Raw genomic sequence first — 17,640 nt, forward strand, 5'->3', positions numbered from 1 at the left:
CATTCCTACAAATACCATTAATCTATAACATTAATCTATATAATTAATCTATAAAGATCTATAATCTTGACCGATTTGCTCTTTTGGTCCCACATTTAAAATTCCGTAAATGTTTTAAAACTGATTTTAGCTTTCATAGTATTATTTCTTGCTTGTGTCTTCATGAAATTGTCTGATTAAAAAGAAATTCAACTGAATCACTGTTTATCAAGAACAAAAGTTTTTGAGTAAATGTATTAATTCTGACAAATACTTTACCTCAAAATATCACACGCTGACTACTGGAATACCTATACATGATTATAAAAGGTTTTATTTCAGTCTTCCATTATAGAAATAGAGTCCCAGAGAAACTTTACCTAGTTGTCTGGCATGTCCAGACTACAGATATTGAATGTTATCTCAAGTTTATTTGCTGCGAAGTTCAACCAAAACCAAAGTTCAAGTATTAACGTTCCTGGTCCTTGCCCAGTTAGAATAGCCCTGCTCTTCTTATTTCATCCCTTAAGATACTATGTCTCTCTCAACCTTTGCTCACAGTACTGATGGCCAATCAATGCTAATATTAGTCCAATTATCTTTACATGAGGTACAGAAATTTTAGTTTGCCTATCCCTGATGGAAAAAAGCAGATGTGAACAACTGCATTCACAAGGACGCTAATCAACTGCACGACCACTAAACACTTCTACATGCCTGTTCTCCCACCATCTCATAGCAATGTAATGTTCAACAGTCCTTGGGTTAAAAATCTTCACGTCATGCTTACTGCTCTCTCACCTGGCTTCTGTTCCTCTAGCTCCGACAGGCCACTTGATTATTCTTTCCTACATTAGCTGCTTCATATTTGCTTTATTAAATTTTACACTGATTGCAGTTCATGTTCCTAATTCATCAAGATCACACTCCATTTAAACAGATTACTCCAGAGTATTCACAATGCTCCTCAATCTGCCCCAGAACAGATGTGTTCTGGTTTAGAAACTGAAACATCCAAATGTTAATTTTTTTTCCCTCTAAGACCTACATGCAGCCTTTTTCACAAATGTACAGAACAGCGAAGGTGCTGGGGCTCAGGAGGTATTTTTATGTAGCAAGAATAAAGAAAGTACAAAAGCATTTCAGACACCAATATGAGCTACTCAGATGACAGGAGATAACAGAAATATCCTTTTGTATTCCAGGTGCTCTCCCCTAAACCCAACTGCACAGTGTAAACCGCTAGTACCATCATACCCACACAGGGGCACCGATCCTATACATGCCTATGTAGCTATAGTAAAAAGTGGATGGAAAAAAAACCCAACCCTGTATCAGAATCAACAAAGCCATATATGGACTTTTTTCATGATGGTGAATTTTTAGCTTTTTAAGCTTTCTATTCTTTATCAGCAAGAAAGAATTGTAGCATGCATGAGTTAATTCTCGTGTGAACACAGGGTTTCTCATTTTCAGTGCTCAGTGTGCCAGGACCATTCCCACAACACACGCACCTCCCTCTCAAAGTTATTTCCTCACCAAGGAGCACGCAAGTATGCCACTTAAACACTCCATAAACTGCATTAGCTTTAACTCAGATTTTGTGTGGGTGTAAATGCAAACACAGATTTCATACATGGGAAACAGCAGAAGGTTAAAGAAATCTTGGTTATAAGCATACAAGATATACTAACAGAACAAAAGAGCTGGACTATAGAACTGAGATGTGCTCAGGAAACCATTTCACACAGAACAAACTCCACAGAATTTTTCAGAATTTGCTAGATTTTAAAGAAATGGGAGTTGTGACTAGAAATCAAGAAGGGAGATAGTACTGAAAGACACAAGAAAAGAAAAGTTTAAAAAAATCAAAGAAAATTAAGTAGACTCTTAGAAAACCTTCAGAAACAGACAAATGATTCAGAAGTGTGTAAGAAATCAAGAAAGGGAACATGAGACAGCAGGATATTTCAAGGACAACTAGAATAAAGGAAGAGCTAAGGTTTAGCTTCTGAATGCATGGTATATAGCAGCAGCTTCAGTTTGCAATTCAAATTAATGCAAAACACATATAACCTGTCTGCAAGGGAAGGCAGGTGAAGATATTTTAAACAGCAAACACTCTTCTATTTTAAAAGTCAGCATATCCATTTTAGGCAAAGTCTGTCTTGCCTCCCTTTCAATCAAAGGCATTCTACCCTGGCTATTCCACAAGATGCCCCCAGTTGTCCCCTATTGCCCGGCAGTGTTGAAAACATCATTGCTTATACCAAACCAAAGAGATAATTAAAAGCAGTTCAAACTGAGATTTCACTCTATTCACTTGATGAGTAAATGTCTCTTACAATTTTAAGCTATTAAAGCTCAGAGGAGTTTTATTTAAAAGCAGTTTCTGAGATTCAACATTTAATGGAAAAGCAAATCCACTAGAACAACTGATTTGGGAGAGGCAATCAGTCTTAACTACTTAACATGAGTTTTATTTTCAGTATCATCCAGCTGAATTCAAAACCCTATATAACTCCTTCCAGTGGGAGTGTACTGCCTTGCTTTCTGAAGTTACTCATCTCTGATAATTTCACACCATTCGTGCTCATTTTTATCTATGAGTAAAGCACTATGTCCTGTCCTCAAGTCCCCAAAGACTTCTTTGCTCTTCAGTCTATGACTTCAAGGATTCAAACCTATGGAAGAAGCTTGATTCCCTCCCCAGCAGATTTCTCAAGCAAAAGCATCTGCTTGTGACCTACTTCAGAAGTTTTTTGGGGTAAAAATGTAAGAGAAAGTACTTATTAAAATTTAAGAACAAGCTATGTGATTGTGTACGCCTTGTGTACCATTAACCAGTGACATCAGGAAAAGAGTCTCAAAAGAGTTTGATTTACTTCTAAAAACCTAAGCCATTTTCAGAGCACTGCTGCCTTCATTCAGTAGAATGGAAATATTTTCCCCTACTGGTAATTGTATTAGCTTCTAAAGCTGATTGATTCTGGACAGTCTGCCCCCACGAACTGGCACACAGTACTGGGGACATAGATTCAGAAGAGATTAAATCAATACTTCCTCCAGGACTGAACAAATTAGTTTCAATCTTAAAGAGAAATGGAGGGGGGAAGGGCCAGAATACATGGTACATCACTGATTTAATATTACATAATACTGTTGTCCCTGAAGATCTTCTCAGTCTCGCTTCCAAAAGCCACAGCTAAGAAACTGAACTGCATCTCCAAGTCCTATACACAGCATGGTACATTTAAGAAAGAATCCTAGAGGTAGAGACCTGAATTCATCTTGAATAACTTGATGAGCACCTGAAAAGTATGTCATTGCCCTAGACTTGTTTCCTACCGAAAAAGAAGCACAAGAGACAATGCCAGACTAAATAGGTTGAATATTCAAAAATATTTGTGTTTCTTGCCACTCACAAGCAACACCAAAGTGCATGACTTAAGAAGCTTCAAAGTGTTGAACATAAGATGTTTTCACAGTTTACTGCAGTTTCAGAAAAGAAACTGGTTTCATAAAAACTTAATTAGAAAAACAAGGTACAAAATTGGGCTGCCACTACCATTTCCTGCACTGTCAGTAATTTTTGAATTATTCTGCCAGTATCAATTGCCTTTTGAAGGGCTGGAAAGACCTTGGTTCCTATAAATGCAAGGATTAGTTTTCAGAAAAGAACACAGCTAGTGACAGAATATTTATGCAGTTTACCCTCTCAGCATTCATCATTCATATAAGAATTTTCTTCTACACAACAGCTTGACAAAAGGTATTGAATAGAAAACTAAGTGGAAAGAAACATGCAGGCACTAAATCTCAGGTAGCTGTTCAAACCTGAGTTTGATTAAGTTATTATCCTTTAGTTTATTAATTCAATGTTTTTCAGAAGAGGCACTGCCAATGTTTTCCAAGTGTTTATGTAAGAATTCTAGGCCCAACAATCCAAAGACAGAATTATACAAAAATACTTACATTAAAAAGGAAATATTTAAGTTCTAATAAGCTACAATGCTTATTGTAGAATTTTTCGTATTAATAGTATAATTTAATTTCTCAGGAAAGAAACACGTGCTACAAAAAACTGCGAGAGGAAAATGTTGGGTTTTTTCCATAGATGATGCTTAAAATTCTCCTAAATGGCTAGAAATTCTTAATCCTCTTGTAACAACCAGTTTTAGAAGGAACAGAAACAACCCAGCAAATCCAACATCCATTATGCTTTTTTACAGCACTATTACATCATACCGCTTAAGAGGAAGGAAATACACACTTTGCCAACAAAAAAAAAGCATTACTAACAGTAACAGCTTCAGAGAGTACAAATAAAATCATCCCAGTGAACACAACAGTTTGACAATACCCTGTAAAAATCTTCAAACCATCAAGCTCATTTGGTTCAGACAAAGCCATAAGGCAGGGGGAGCAGAAGAGAGAAATTTTAGGATGACTACTGTTTGAAAGCATCACAAAAAGGTTAAAGGTTTCAGCTGTTAATAAAGAACTTATTTGGTCCTGAGGATTGTGTTTTACTGAGCACTGGAAACTCTTCTCCATGACCACCAGTAATCTCATGGCTTTCTCCACAAAGCAGTCATACAGCATCATCAGAGAAATCTGCAAGCACTTTTCCAAACTCTCTTCCATGAAACAATTAAAAAAAAAAAAATCACAAACTCACCCCAACAAGATCATACAGCTGAGGATGTTTCCATTTGCTTTTCTCCTCCTTCCCTAATAGCCAGTAAAACACAAATCAGAACTTAAATGGCTAACAAGCTATTCTTGGTTACATTGCACATTTAAACAACAAAGCAAAGACCAGATGTAGAGAAAAAAGATGCTTATTCTAGAAATGGATAGTTCTGAATGACCACACCATCTCCTTTCCACTGAGAAACACTTCCTTACACTTACACAATATGAAACTCCACCTTGAAGAGTTAGAAATTACTCTTCCTTAAGAAGGGCTTCTGACAGTACATAAACTCTCTAAAGAGTATCTGAATATCTTTAAAGACACTAAGATCAACTTATGTGATATTTAACACATTCTGAAGCAGGTATGCAAGTTTTCAGTCTCAATCAACTAATAACAGCTCTCGTTTTGCACAGCACACAAGCCACTCCAAAGGATGCAGAAGATGGCGCCTTCTCTTCTTAATTTTCAAAGTCAGTCTACAGTTCTTGTGGGATGCCAGTTGGCAGCCATGGAAACTCCTATTGTGAGAAGCTTTTGGAGACAGAGCAACACAGTCGTCAGTCTCAGCTTAATGAGAACCGACCCTAGACAAATAAACGGACACACTGCTTTCAGCCTGGAATGGGCTTCTGTTCACTCCTTCACAGAGAACTTTATTCGAGTAACAATTAAAATTGTTAGTCAATGTCATAACATGACAATGAAACAGCCTATACAGAAGCACAAGAGTTCAAGGACCTCACCTCTAACACCAGGATAATACCAATTGCCAGCACGTTTTCTACCCTAGCAGAAATGACTTTAAACCAGTTTTTTATGCTTTTCTCAAAGTACAGTCTAATTTGTAGTGGAAGTCCACTTTTCTCAACAGTAATTGTAAGAATCTGCCAAGATATCCAGAGCCCATCACAACTTACTGAGACAGGCAATTTTCACTCATTGATTTTTTTGTTTGTTTTTCACACTATCATCTCTTCAAGAAGGGGCCTTTTCCTCAGTACTGAGGAAAAAAACCTCATCTTTTTAATCCTTCCCCAAAATCAGTTTCAAAACACCAGAGCCAGAAATGATACCTCTTCCAGAGGGAAAAAAAAAGATTTTGATTAAATATACTGCAAGCAAGAAGGAGGGAAAGTGAAGTGCATTACAAGCTGAAGAGGTGCTCTTTGGGGGTTTTTTAATGTCTCTCACAGCTATATAACATGGTGGTCTGTCAGCATTGTGCAGACAAGGCCTAAAATTCGTGTCTAATATAAGGAGCACAGGTATTGTCTGATGGGTATGGCCTTCCAGCATTCACATTAGAAGCCTTTTAGGAAAGAACAGCTCATACAGTGTAAGAACAACAGGTTTCAGGATCCCAGATGTCAGTCCAGTATTAAGGTACAACCTCAACAGCTGTTGTTTCCCTGTTAAAATGCTTATGTGAGCAGCAGAAGTCATTTTACTTAATGTTTTCTCACAGTTAGTCAGGATCTGCACAGCTACACCTCACAGAGAATTCACCATGGTGCTCTGGTCAATCAACATCACCCATGTGCCTGTGGCTGGCAGGGAGCTCCAAGGCCTTCAACAAAAGAGAGAAGATAAAGTTGCTCTGTTGAGATACAGAAGATAAGATGCACACAACTTAAAATTTTTCCTGTTGTTGCAAAATGAAAAATGTGGACAATAAGTGCTATTTTGAGTGGATTGTAGCTACAAGTTCACAAATAAAAAGAACAGGCACAACCAGTCACCCTTAAAATTAAATACACCTTCTATATTAAGAGTGGAATTGATTACAAATGCTGATGTGAATCAGAACTACAGGCACACACAAAACGAGTTGCTGCACATAAATTTTACTTTGGTTAACATTCCTTTTGTCTAGATTGTTGTACAATATACACTACCCAAACTCTGAGGTGAGAATATCGTCCTGTGAATGATACCTACCTTCATTTATGTAGGTGTTTCTGTACCAAGGACAATCCAGGTCTAGAGAAAGACATTTGAGATGTTTAATAGATCCTACAAAACAGTAGCTTTGGCCAGGAATTTACTGTAGAATACAGATGTTATTATCGAATGTTTTTCACTTGTTAAGAACAAAACCATAAAAAAATACATGCTCATTTTAGGTGTAGGTGCAAACAGTTGCTTTTGCTGCCTTAAGAGAGTATTTTCTTAGAACAGTAGTATTCCTTTTTAAAAACTAAGATATCATGTGTATTCAAAAAGAGAAGTCCACAGGAGAGGGAGTTTGTCTGGATCATAACACAGCCAGTTTATAGCAGGTTTCCACTAAGAAACAAAAGCATATTACACTCAATGAAGAAGCTTTAAGCTTTCCAGCACTGTGATGTTCCCTTTCTTTGCAGCCATGGTTCTTTAATAGCTATTTTAATGGCTTAAAGCAAGGTAATTGAGGGACATCCTATGCCTCACACATACTTCTGTAAGGTGTATGCCTTTAATTAACTGTGACTGTATTTCATACCTGTAAAGGCAATTTGATTTGTGATAAAATATTTATTAGGAAAAAAAAACCCCAAAAAGATAGCGACTTTTAGTCCAGTAGCTCTGGCACTGACCATTTATCTGTCTGGAGTCAAAACAACAGCATAATGCATAAACTGAAAAATAATTTGCATGATTGCATCTTGTTAAGCTAAGCAAACCACCTGTTCAAATAAGTAGGTCCTATTAAAAACCAGATGTTTGCTCTGCCAAAAGCAAATGGAGGATGTACATGGTAACAATGTACTCCTTTCCAACCTTTACTTTTTATCAAAACATGCAAACTGTAAATACCCTGCACAAATATACACATCATAACACTTCTAAAAATGGCACTGCTTCACAGTATTGCTGTTAAATGTGACCTTGATTAGTTTTCTCCCATTTTAGTCATCAGTGTTATTCTAGAAGTGCACCAAGCAAACAGAAACCAGCAAATAGCTTGCAACAAGGCAACTGGGCTCTCTCTCTGCACACAGCTTGTGTCCTCAATGTCTGCATTGTGTCCACACACTGCCTTTTAGAAGGCCATTTTTTTAGGCACATCAAACTGAAAATACCACCTTCTGTTAAGGAAAGGTTAGGAATCAAACTGGAACACTGCAGCTACAGTAAAGCAAGACACATTTCAGTCATGAGAAAGTGTTTCCTCCCTGTGCAAGTGTACAATAATATTAAGGGTCAACACTCACAATATCTTTTCGTGAACTTAAACATGAGGTTAATCTAAAAAGTTGAGTAGTGCTCATAGTAGGAGCATGCCCTCATTATCTGTATTCCTACAGGCAGCCATTACACCTACTCATTCTATTTTTATTTTCCTTACATAGCAAAGTTGGCAAGGAAAATGCTTCAAGATCTCACCCTGGAAAGCTTTTGATTTTGGGCTGTGCTCATAAGACTGTTAAACACTTCTGAGAGTCCCACCATCTTCAAATGCACCAGTGTGGTACAGGGAAGTGACTATCTCTTTCTCTAGAGTACAAAGGCCCTTGTACCAGTAGAAATTAAGTATATCTATAAAAGTATACATAAACTATTCCAGACACAGTGTGAAACCTATCCAGCTCTGAGGAGTCATTAATAATTTAACTGCAGAAGTATGCTAAATGCAGGCCACTGATGTGCTTTACAGACAGACTGCAGTTGTATATTGTGCCCTTTTTAGCACAAATTAAATGATATTCTAAAGCTTCCAAGACCTTGAAGTCAAAATACAGATTCTTTGTATGTTCTATAAGGAAATGCAAATAAGCCACTAGTCACCCTGTTTGCAGTAAGGAGAAACTTTTTTTTTTTTTAAACAAAACTAAAGTAATGCATGAAATCCAAAGTCAATACCCACCCAACACTGGAAAACATCAAGTTTTAGTCCCTGAACTGCCACTAACCCAGTGAGACAAGATTGGTTAATTTTGTTGGGGTTTGGTTTTTTTGAGGATTGCTTTCTTGTGGTTTATTGTGAGTTTAGTTTGCTCTTTTTTTTTTTCTTTTGGTTTGGTTTTCCCCCACACCCCTTTCTTCTGCTATTCCAGAATTAAAAAGTTGAAAGGACTACTACAACACACCTACTTAATCAAGCCCTGGAGTTCTAAGAAACACTCACAAAGCATCATGTGCATCAAAAATTACTAAATTTTCCAAAACCAAGAAGGAATTTCTGGGATGGAGAATCAACTGGATGTCAAAGGAGAGATTTCTTCCTAGCAATTACAACTTGCCTCAGATTCTGATTGTCTAAGTACTACCTCTCTCAGCAAGACAAGCTCTTTACATTGTCATCAAATTTTATAGGCCATCATTTAAATTCCTCTTATGTGAACAAAATATTTATTGACATATTTTAGAGATACAAATTGAAACATCACAACTAACAAGGCTGTTGGAGGAAGAGCATTCAAGCTCAGTTTTTCCATGTGTAGTGTCAGTATGGGACAACCACCTTACTTGGATGCCCAGCTAAGACTCTACTCCTGCTACTTTCTTTTTATTAACCTTAGGCATCTAATGATAGTATCCCACAACATATATGTACACACTGTCCAACTGCACTAACAACACAGGGGACTCATGTCAATTGTTGCTATGGAAGGGCAATTCCAGTGTTGGCCTCATAAAATAACTTAGAAGAGATGACAGTACAGAATGGCCTGTCTCCAAGTTATATTCCCAAAGAATGATCCCTGGAGAGCTTTATTCTCTTATCCTTACAGTAAATTACTTTTTTTTGACTCAGAACTTTAAGATTTTATTGCTTTTTAAGTTAGCGATGAAAGATTTAATCACAGATTTGTTAGATTTAGCCCCTCAACACAGGCTTTTCCAGAACCTTCAGAGCTCCAGCAGGAGTCACAGTAGCAGTTCCCAACTACAAATAGTACTGGAAAAATTGTGGATTTACCATGGATTTCCTCCCAGTAATAATTCACAGTTTGAATTTAGCAATAAAGAAATCTATCATTGTGTCCCCAACGCCATCTGGGAGATCAGGCTTTTGGCAGAGAAAAATGGAGCAGCAATTGCCTAGCGGCACAGGAAATCAATGACTTCCCCACTCAGGGCTGAGCAACAGGCTGCTCCTGCTGAGCATGGAGTCATTCATTTCCCTTTCTGCCAGCAAAGCTGCTTTGTACATGCCAACAGCAAAGTCTCTGTTACACCTGCAGGACACACACACCCCCCTTCCCCTAAACCCTAACCTTACCAGGAGGGTTAGATAGCGAACTACACAATTTCATGCCTATATCCAAAAGGGGAAGGAGCGTGGAGATGGCAGTCTCTTGGGAGAACTTCTGGACATGAGGGTTTCAGGCTACAAGGTAGGTAACAAGTGTCCCTGGTGCACCACTGATTTACACTCAACTCAAAGCCCATGAGTTAACAAAGGATTCAACTGAACTATGCCAGCGTAAGGGCCAAGAAAATCTGGTCTTCCCTTTCATCCCAGCAGTAGGATAATACTAGATAATATCAGGAGTTAGAGTTCAAAAACAGCTGTAAAGGGGTTTTTTTGGTTTGTTTCGAGCACAATCATTAAAGGGGAGTTTCAAATACAAAAAGATAAAAGCGAGCACATCATCCAGGAGACAACAGTGGCATCCTTCCAGGCTGCACTTCTTCAGAGCTAAAGCACCAGTTTATTTACATATACAATACAAAGCATATGTAGCCCTTCTTTACTGAGAAGGTCTGCAGGAACCAGAATAATCATTCAAGATCTTCTGTCAATGTCATAGCAGAGACCACCACTGACCTCTGCAGATTTAAAATTTCAACACCTTCCTCCAATTTACTAGCCTTAGTGCGCCCTGGAGCATGAGGCAAGGTAAGGAAGGACAGGAGTTGAAAGTTTCCCCTGACATATGCTTCACCTTTGTTGCAGACAAAAAGAATTTCACATCCACATTTTGCTCCAGGTCAAAGTTTCCAACAAAGTCACAGTAAGGAGATCATTACAGGCATGTACACAGTCACCAAGAACTGTACTGCTGTGTGTAACTGGTGTCAGAGGTTACTGATACAAAACAGTAGATGGAAAGGACTTCTGGTCAAGCCAGACTTGGCCCTGATTTGAACCAGTGCTCTGAATAAGCAGCTTGTCCTTTAAGTAGCCCTCTCTGAGATCAGAGGGTACTGCTGTAGCTGCTTCCAGAACTATGCCTGCACACCAGCCCCAGTAACTGCAGATATGTTAGGACATCACCAGATCTTGCTGAACATTTATTTACCTGTATCAGGCATATTTGGCAGCATCTCCCAAAAGCAACACTGCTTGCTGTGTATCTGTGAATCATTGAACCTAGAATCTGTAAAGCACAGCTATATTACAGCAGAAATATCATGGTCTCTAGCAGCTTCCAGCTTCTCAGGGAGACTTCTTCAGTTTAATAAGTTACATCTGTAAATGCAAATATCTGCCTTATTTCTCTAGAGTCACCATTGCTCTAAATCAATTCAGGTCATGCTGAAATTAGCCTTGCCCTTCACCAGGTTAAGAGCTTCTCCAGTTTTGCTATAATTAATACATGTCCATAGACAAATTACAAATAAAGTGAAAGACAAAAAAGAAGTGGGATTATTCTGTAATTTTTTTTTCATGTCCCTCTATCCCCAAGTTCAATAAGAAGCCTCTCAAAAATCTCACTCTGCTGCAATTTAATAAGTCAGCAAAAAAGAGACGCTGCTTGAAGGTATTTCACAGAAGTAATAACATGTAACCTACAAGAGAATCCTCAATAAATGTGAGCACCACACATAATCCTACCTGTTTTTCTGCAAAAGGGAAAAAAGCTCATTCATTTTCTAAGCTTGCACCTTCTTCATTGTCCACTTTAGGTGCAGTAAGATTCATCATTTAGTCACTCTGGACAGCAGTAGGTCTGCATTTATCATGGTGAAACACGTCCTCACTGTTTGTTCTTACAGTTTATGGAAGGCCAAGTACAATGACTCATAAAACTGCTGCAAGAAAAAGCTGAAACAAGTTAACAGAATGAGCTTCTCTTAAGTGACATCCTTCATCCTACATTTCCGGCGTGCAGAGCCAAAACCACATCACACTTTAAACTGAACAGATTTAGAGCTATTATTTATCATAAACGGCAAGACCATCACCAAGGCCAAGCAATGTTTCATGGTGTTCCTGAGCTGTTAACAGATCCTAAGTACACTATAAGCAGTAGAAGGCCTGGCTGTACATTCTACAGCAAATGGGATTTTTTTTTTCTGTTAATGTACTATTCTTTTCCTTTTGGAAAATTATATTTTCTTCATGCTGAGAATGTCATCATGAAAATTCTTACCTGTTTTCCATCTAGTGTGTACAAGCGTTTAACCACCCCTGAATCCAGCTTGATGGCATCAGTTATATCAGTAAGAACCTGTTCAAACGAATGTGCTGTCTTCTTGTTGAGCAGAATCCGGACTGCTTTCCGTGGCTTCACTCCGCTCCTGATGATCGTGACCAGTTTAGGCCTAATGAAATCCTTATTCTCTTTTGCATCTGGAGTACCTCCTTTAGCAGTGGCAAGAGATGGCACTGAACGAGAAGTAGAAGTTGTCTTAACATTCACTGACCAGTTTGGGTTTACATTCTTTGTGTACTCCAGTTTCTTGAAGGGTTCTATGGAACCACATACATAACTTTCCCCTGTAGAAACAAAAGCAAAAGTCCAGCAAGTCAGATTGGAGAGGGGAAAAAAAAAAGAAAAATGCAGGAAAATACAAAATCAAATCTTTCTCCAATTATTAAACATTATTCTTATCATTCTTGATCTACAGGGCATAAAGTATTGATCTCTTCCCTTCTCAGATGCTACTCACTATAAAATGAGATGCTACTCACTATAAAATGATCTTTTAAAGATCACTCTTAAGCTAACCCTTCAAGAAATGTTGCTACAAAAGTCCTTGAAAGCAACAGTTTTTTATCAGAAAACGCTATTTGCAGTGGCGATCACTGCTGTCAGTAAACAGTGTTCATATTTCACCAGCTGCCCAGCCCCAGCACATTATCACCATACTCCCCCAGCCTTCATGCTGAAATGGTCCTCTCCTAACAAAGCAGCAGGCCCCAAATACTTCAGAGGAAGTGATATGATATGACACATTACCAAAAAATATAGGCTACAAGTAACTTTTTATACAAAAGGTGGATGAAAATGTCATAGGAGATTCATTAACATTTGATTTTTTTAAAGCTTTAGGCATCATAAACCCAGGATATGTATAGGCAAGAAACTTCCCTGTATTATTTACTGACTCAATACATAATACGTGGGGAAAGAGAGACAAAGAGTAGCAATTACAGACTTCTCATCACAACAAATTTACCATACTTAAAAGAAAAATAGCGGCTATTAGTTCCTCTTTCTGTTGGAGCACTATCTACAGTAAAATATTTTTGCAAATTCCACACCCACACAATTTCTGGGGAACTAGAAATCAGCCAGAAAGCCCAGCATCCTGTAGATTAGCACCTGGATCCAGTCCAGCTGAAGGCTGCTGCGTAAGGGGCACCTGCTTGGGTGCTCCCAAACTCTCCCTTGAGCTTGATTGTGTGGCTGTCCTGGTAATAGCGCTGGATGAGTTGGATCAGCTCAGTGATCTGACTGAACATACCAAAGACGCTACTAATTTTGCAGCATCAAGCTGATCCAGTTCATCCTCTGTCTGGGGAAAAACAAACAAACCAAACAAAAAATGTCAAAGAAACCAATACTAGATCCAGCAAGACCACACCTTCTGGCAGCCCGCAGTCACATCACATATAATGCAAAAATCCTATCCTGAAAAACACCACAGAGGCATCTGAGATTTTTTAGTTCTTCTGGGTTCAAGAGTTCAGTGTATGCTAACAGCACAGAGGTCTTCATGTCTGTAGTTTAGCCTGGGGTAATAAAACAGAACCAGGAAAAAAAAACTCAGTGATGCACCTCCTATGCCAAAAAGCATGTAAGAACCAAAGATATTCTTAATGATCCCTATCCCTAAAGAAAGGGGATTCACAGTTCAACCACTAAAAGAAAAGTAAAAGTATTTAAAATTTACTTCTGAACAGGAATTTTAAGGTTTCAAGACACCTAACCCAATTCCACAGATATTACAGCACACAAGGAATGCAGGCAGATACACAGAGTCACCATATTTAGAAACGGAGGCAGAGAACACCAGGACTTGAGGCTTGGATAGCCACTGTATATGTATATGCAAGATACATAGATAGATATGTAAATGGAAACATCGGAACAGAAAGGCTCAGCTACAGTAATGAGTGGTCAAACAGTGCACATTCCCTTTTATCCATGTCCCTGTCCAATGGTTCTAGTATTAGTTACTCAATTACTGCCAGGTCAGAATGTACCCACAGAACCACATCCACAAAATTAGCAAGTTTTAAGGGAAAAAAAAAATAAATCCTACTATGAGTAAGAATGCTCTCAATACAATAAATACCTGCTGTATAAAATAATTTGCAGAAGTCTGTTTTATAAATTTTTAAACAAAATTTATTCTTGTCTTCATTTGTGTTTGCTTTAAGATGTAAAATCCACCAGCAAACTCATTTTATTTTTTGAGGGGGAATATAAAATCTGGATTTTCAGGCTCAGTCCTACTAGGGAAATTGTTCACTTCAGTTGCACAAAGTAACATTTATTTAAAATCAAGGGTTCAAATTAAAACTCACTTCTCAAAGGGTAGGCTCATAAATAAATGGCGATACACAGTGTACTCAGAAGATTTACATTTAGTTTATGAAGAACTCCTTTGGTTTCCCTTCTTGAAAGGACAGCATTCCACATGATTTTTAATATCAGCTATATTTAAAGGTCAGCTGAATTCCTTGTAGCATTTAACTGTACATCAGCTCTTCATTGCAAAACAAAATTTATATGAATGATCATAAAAAAAAGGACCAATAGAATCACTGAAGGTTTGGGATTGTTTAAACATCAGCATTTTTACCCTTTCCTCATTTCCAACGGTACTATATTACATCAATAAAATATTTACACCAAGAAAAAGTTTTTTCCCTTCAAGAGGCTCATACTTAGCTACAGAACATCTTGAAGGCAGAGCATCCAAGGCCTTCTAAGATGAAATATCTTTAGTAAGAACTATTTTATATATGTCAACAGAAACACAGACTTCTCCCATAATGTTGTTATTTAAAACTGTTTTAGATGTTAGACAGGGACTGCAATTCTCATACATGCCGGTCCTAAGGGTCAGGCCTGTAAGAATAAAAATCTTTAGCACCTCTGGTGTTTGTATGCAGAAGAAATCTCAAAGAAAAGGACAAAAGGTCTTCACCTAGATTTTCATTCTCGCTTCTTTTTCACCAGCACCTTCAGGAGAGAAGACTGCAAAGAAGTTTCACAAGGGCCATGACACACAAGCCCAATAAATCCATCTCCTGCTTTAGCTTTTGCTTCCTCATCATCAGCTTTGACTAATTGGCAGCCGGAAGAAGAAAGTAACAATCTCCAGACACTAGATTCGTAACAGAACAAGTGTTGAGAAGGACTCCTTGCAGAAACTGGATTAAGCAAAAGGCACAGACAATACAGCCCATTTAAAAGTGTAAATTTGATTGCAGCTCCCCAGGAGAGGGGAGCAAGTGTTTCACAGTGCAGTCAGCTGTCACTAATGGAATTTTGACTCTTGATTACTGTATCAATAGCCATTAGGAAAAGAAAAGGGGAACACCCAGCTGTTTTGGGAGATCTGCCATCTAGGGGAAAAAACGCGATTACTACACCTTAGAAAGTGTCCCTTTCCTGATAGCTTCTTCACAGCAACAGTGCAAATGAAACACACACCGCTTGAACCCTTCAAAAAAGATGCACTGCACTTGTTGGTCAGTTTCAAACCAGTAACCCTACAATTTAAGCTGTATAAATGCCCAACACTTTGGAAAATACCATGTAGAACAACTAAAACAAATCTTAGCATTGAGAAATTATTCAGAAAGCTAATCATGTCGAAGGGCAGATCCCAAAACATTGTTTATGCTTAAAAAAACCCAAAACCTACTACCTGCAGTTATACACCTGTCAAAACTCAATGCATCTGAACCACCAGAGACATGCAACACTGGAGGATAGTTCTTATAGGTCACAACAGAATTCCAAGACATGCTTCATTTATTAAATATTTAACTTTAAAAAATAATATCTCTGTACAAAGTGGTTGCTATGCAGACACTGAATCACTGTACATATGTACTGGAGTTCTCTTGAGGCAAGTCTCTCCCTCTTCGGCACACTGGTACTAGCAGTAAGTTTATTTTCTTCAGCTTGCTGATATTCTCCCTATAAGAACAACCAAGGCATCATCTCTTAAAAAGATTTTTTGTGTTGCTTTTCTGTGCTTAAGGTGACTTGGCCTAAAATGGCTTCATGTGGAAGACAGCTGATCTTAGGTGGAAACCCTGGAGAAGAAAGAGAGAACCTGTTTGAACCACACAAGCAGAGAGGAAACACCAACCCCTCTTTGTGGAGGTCAGGACTTGCCAATTTATGGAAAACAGGTTTGATTCCTTGGACTAGAGTATATAGTAGGAATGGAAAGTTAATTTATTAATTAGCAGTGATTTATTGGGGTCCACTTCCTCAAGGGATGGGGCAAGAAATAACTTAAGACAACAGGGAAGGGACTAGCGCTCCTAGTACTCCATGCCTAGGCATACCTGCCTTTCTTCCCTTCTACCCTTTGGTTATCCATACAAAAGGCAGAATCTCAACCTTTCAGGAGAAAGGACAAAGAATTCTGACTGTGCCTCACCACATAGAGCAGATTGCAAAAGGAAGATGACCTGAATCAAATAAATTACTGATACTTGATAGCTCCCAAATGTCTTAGTTAATAGAACAATAACCTACTTTAACTACATTGCTGCTGCCTTGTCTTTCTGCAGGGTCAGAAAAAATGCAACAGGGCAAAAGAGATGGAGCCTCTACAGGAAATAAATCTGACCTACACATGTTCACCTAGCAATCAGATGCACCAGAAACTTTAAATCAGATCTCCTCTGACCTTCGAAAGGACTTCTTTCCCAAACTTACTTTATTCTCAGTTCAGACTAAAAAGTTTTTTTTTCCTCATCAAAACCCAAATAAAAATACTTCCTCTCCCTCTGCCCCCTCAAATTTCTGCAGTCTTGTTACAAGTAAGATAGGCACTGTACACACTTAAAAAAACCCCACCAAAAATAATGTAAAGCACCTAGAATAAGAAACCACATGGACTTCCAAGAAGCTGTTAAGCAAGACACAAAGATAATCAACAGGCTAATGGATGAACAAAATAATCAAATAAGCAGTGCCAGAACAACCCTCTGCTATTTTATGCAACAGGATCATTCAGCTGTTTGTTTGTTAAACAATATAAGGATTGCAGCCATTTCTGCCACAGGATTCAGTCCAAGTCCTTAAATTTGATAGCCCTGGATCAAGTCCATGGTAAATATCCAGTGTAAATTTAATCCTACAAACAAATGTCCACATAGATTCAGCTCTACAAACATTTAAACAGATACTTTACTACTATTATTTTGATAGCACATTACACATGCATATGAATCTTTCCAGCCCATCAATTCCCAGCTCAATGCTGAGGTAGGCATGACCTAGAAGAAAGAAGTCATTAGCTCCAGAGAGCATCAGAGACCACATCAATCAATTCCTACAGTCTGGCCTGGCAGGGCTTCTCACCAACAACACCCGAGTGGTTCGCAGAGTCAGGAAGGCAGCAGGAATACTGGCAAGGAGAGGGACAAACTGAGATACGAGAAATGAGGTGACAGTAGGAGTAGCAAGACCCATATACAAAACAAGTCAGGAACACTTGCAGCCCATCACTCCAGCAAGGAGACGCTGCCTCTTGAACCCTCCATCGGCAGGCAGCTTCTCTGCTGCTCTGAACACAAACTGCCTGCCTCCATCACGAGAGCCTTC

General features: G+C 38.4%; 1 protein-coding gene across 3 annotated transcripts in view; it reads right to left on the reverse strand.

Annotated features, from left to right (window-relative positions):
- The window catches only part of DCLK1 (doublecortin like kinase 1), a 242,854-nt gene that overhangs the window by 217,306 nt on the left and 7,908 nt on the right, over nt 1–17,640 (reverse strand). For all 3 annotated transcript variants that reach the window (XM_032099596.1, XM_032099597.1, XM_032099599.1), the window contains exon 3: nt 11,986–12,332. In XM_032099596.1, coding sequence (XP_031955487.1) covers nt 11,986–12,332 — 347 coding nt within the window. The remainder of the gene's footprint in view (nt 1–11,985; nt 12,333–17,640) is intronic.

This window comes from Corvus moneduloides, chromosome 2, assembly GCF_009650955.1.
Source record: "Corvus moneduloides isolate bCorMon1 chromosome 2, bCorMon1.pri, whole genome shotgun sequence".
Classification (NCBI taxonomy): Eukaryota; Metazoa; Chordata; class Aves; order Passeriformes; family Corvidae; genus Corvus; species Corvus moneduloides.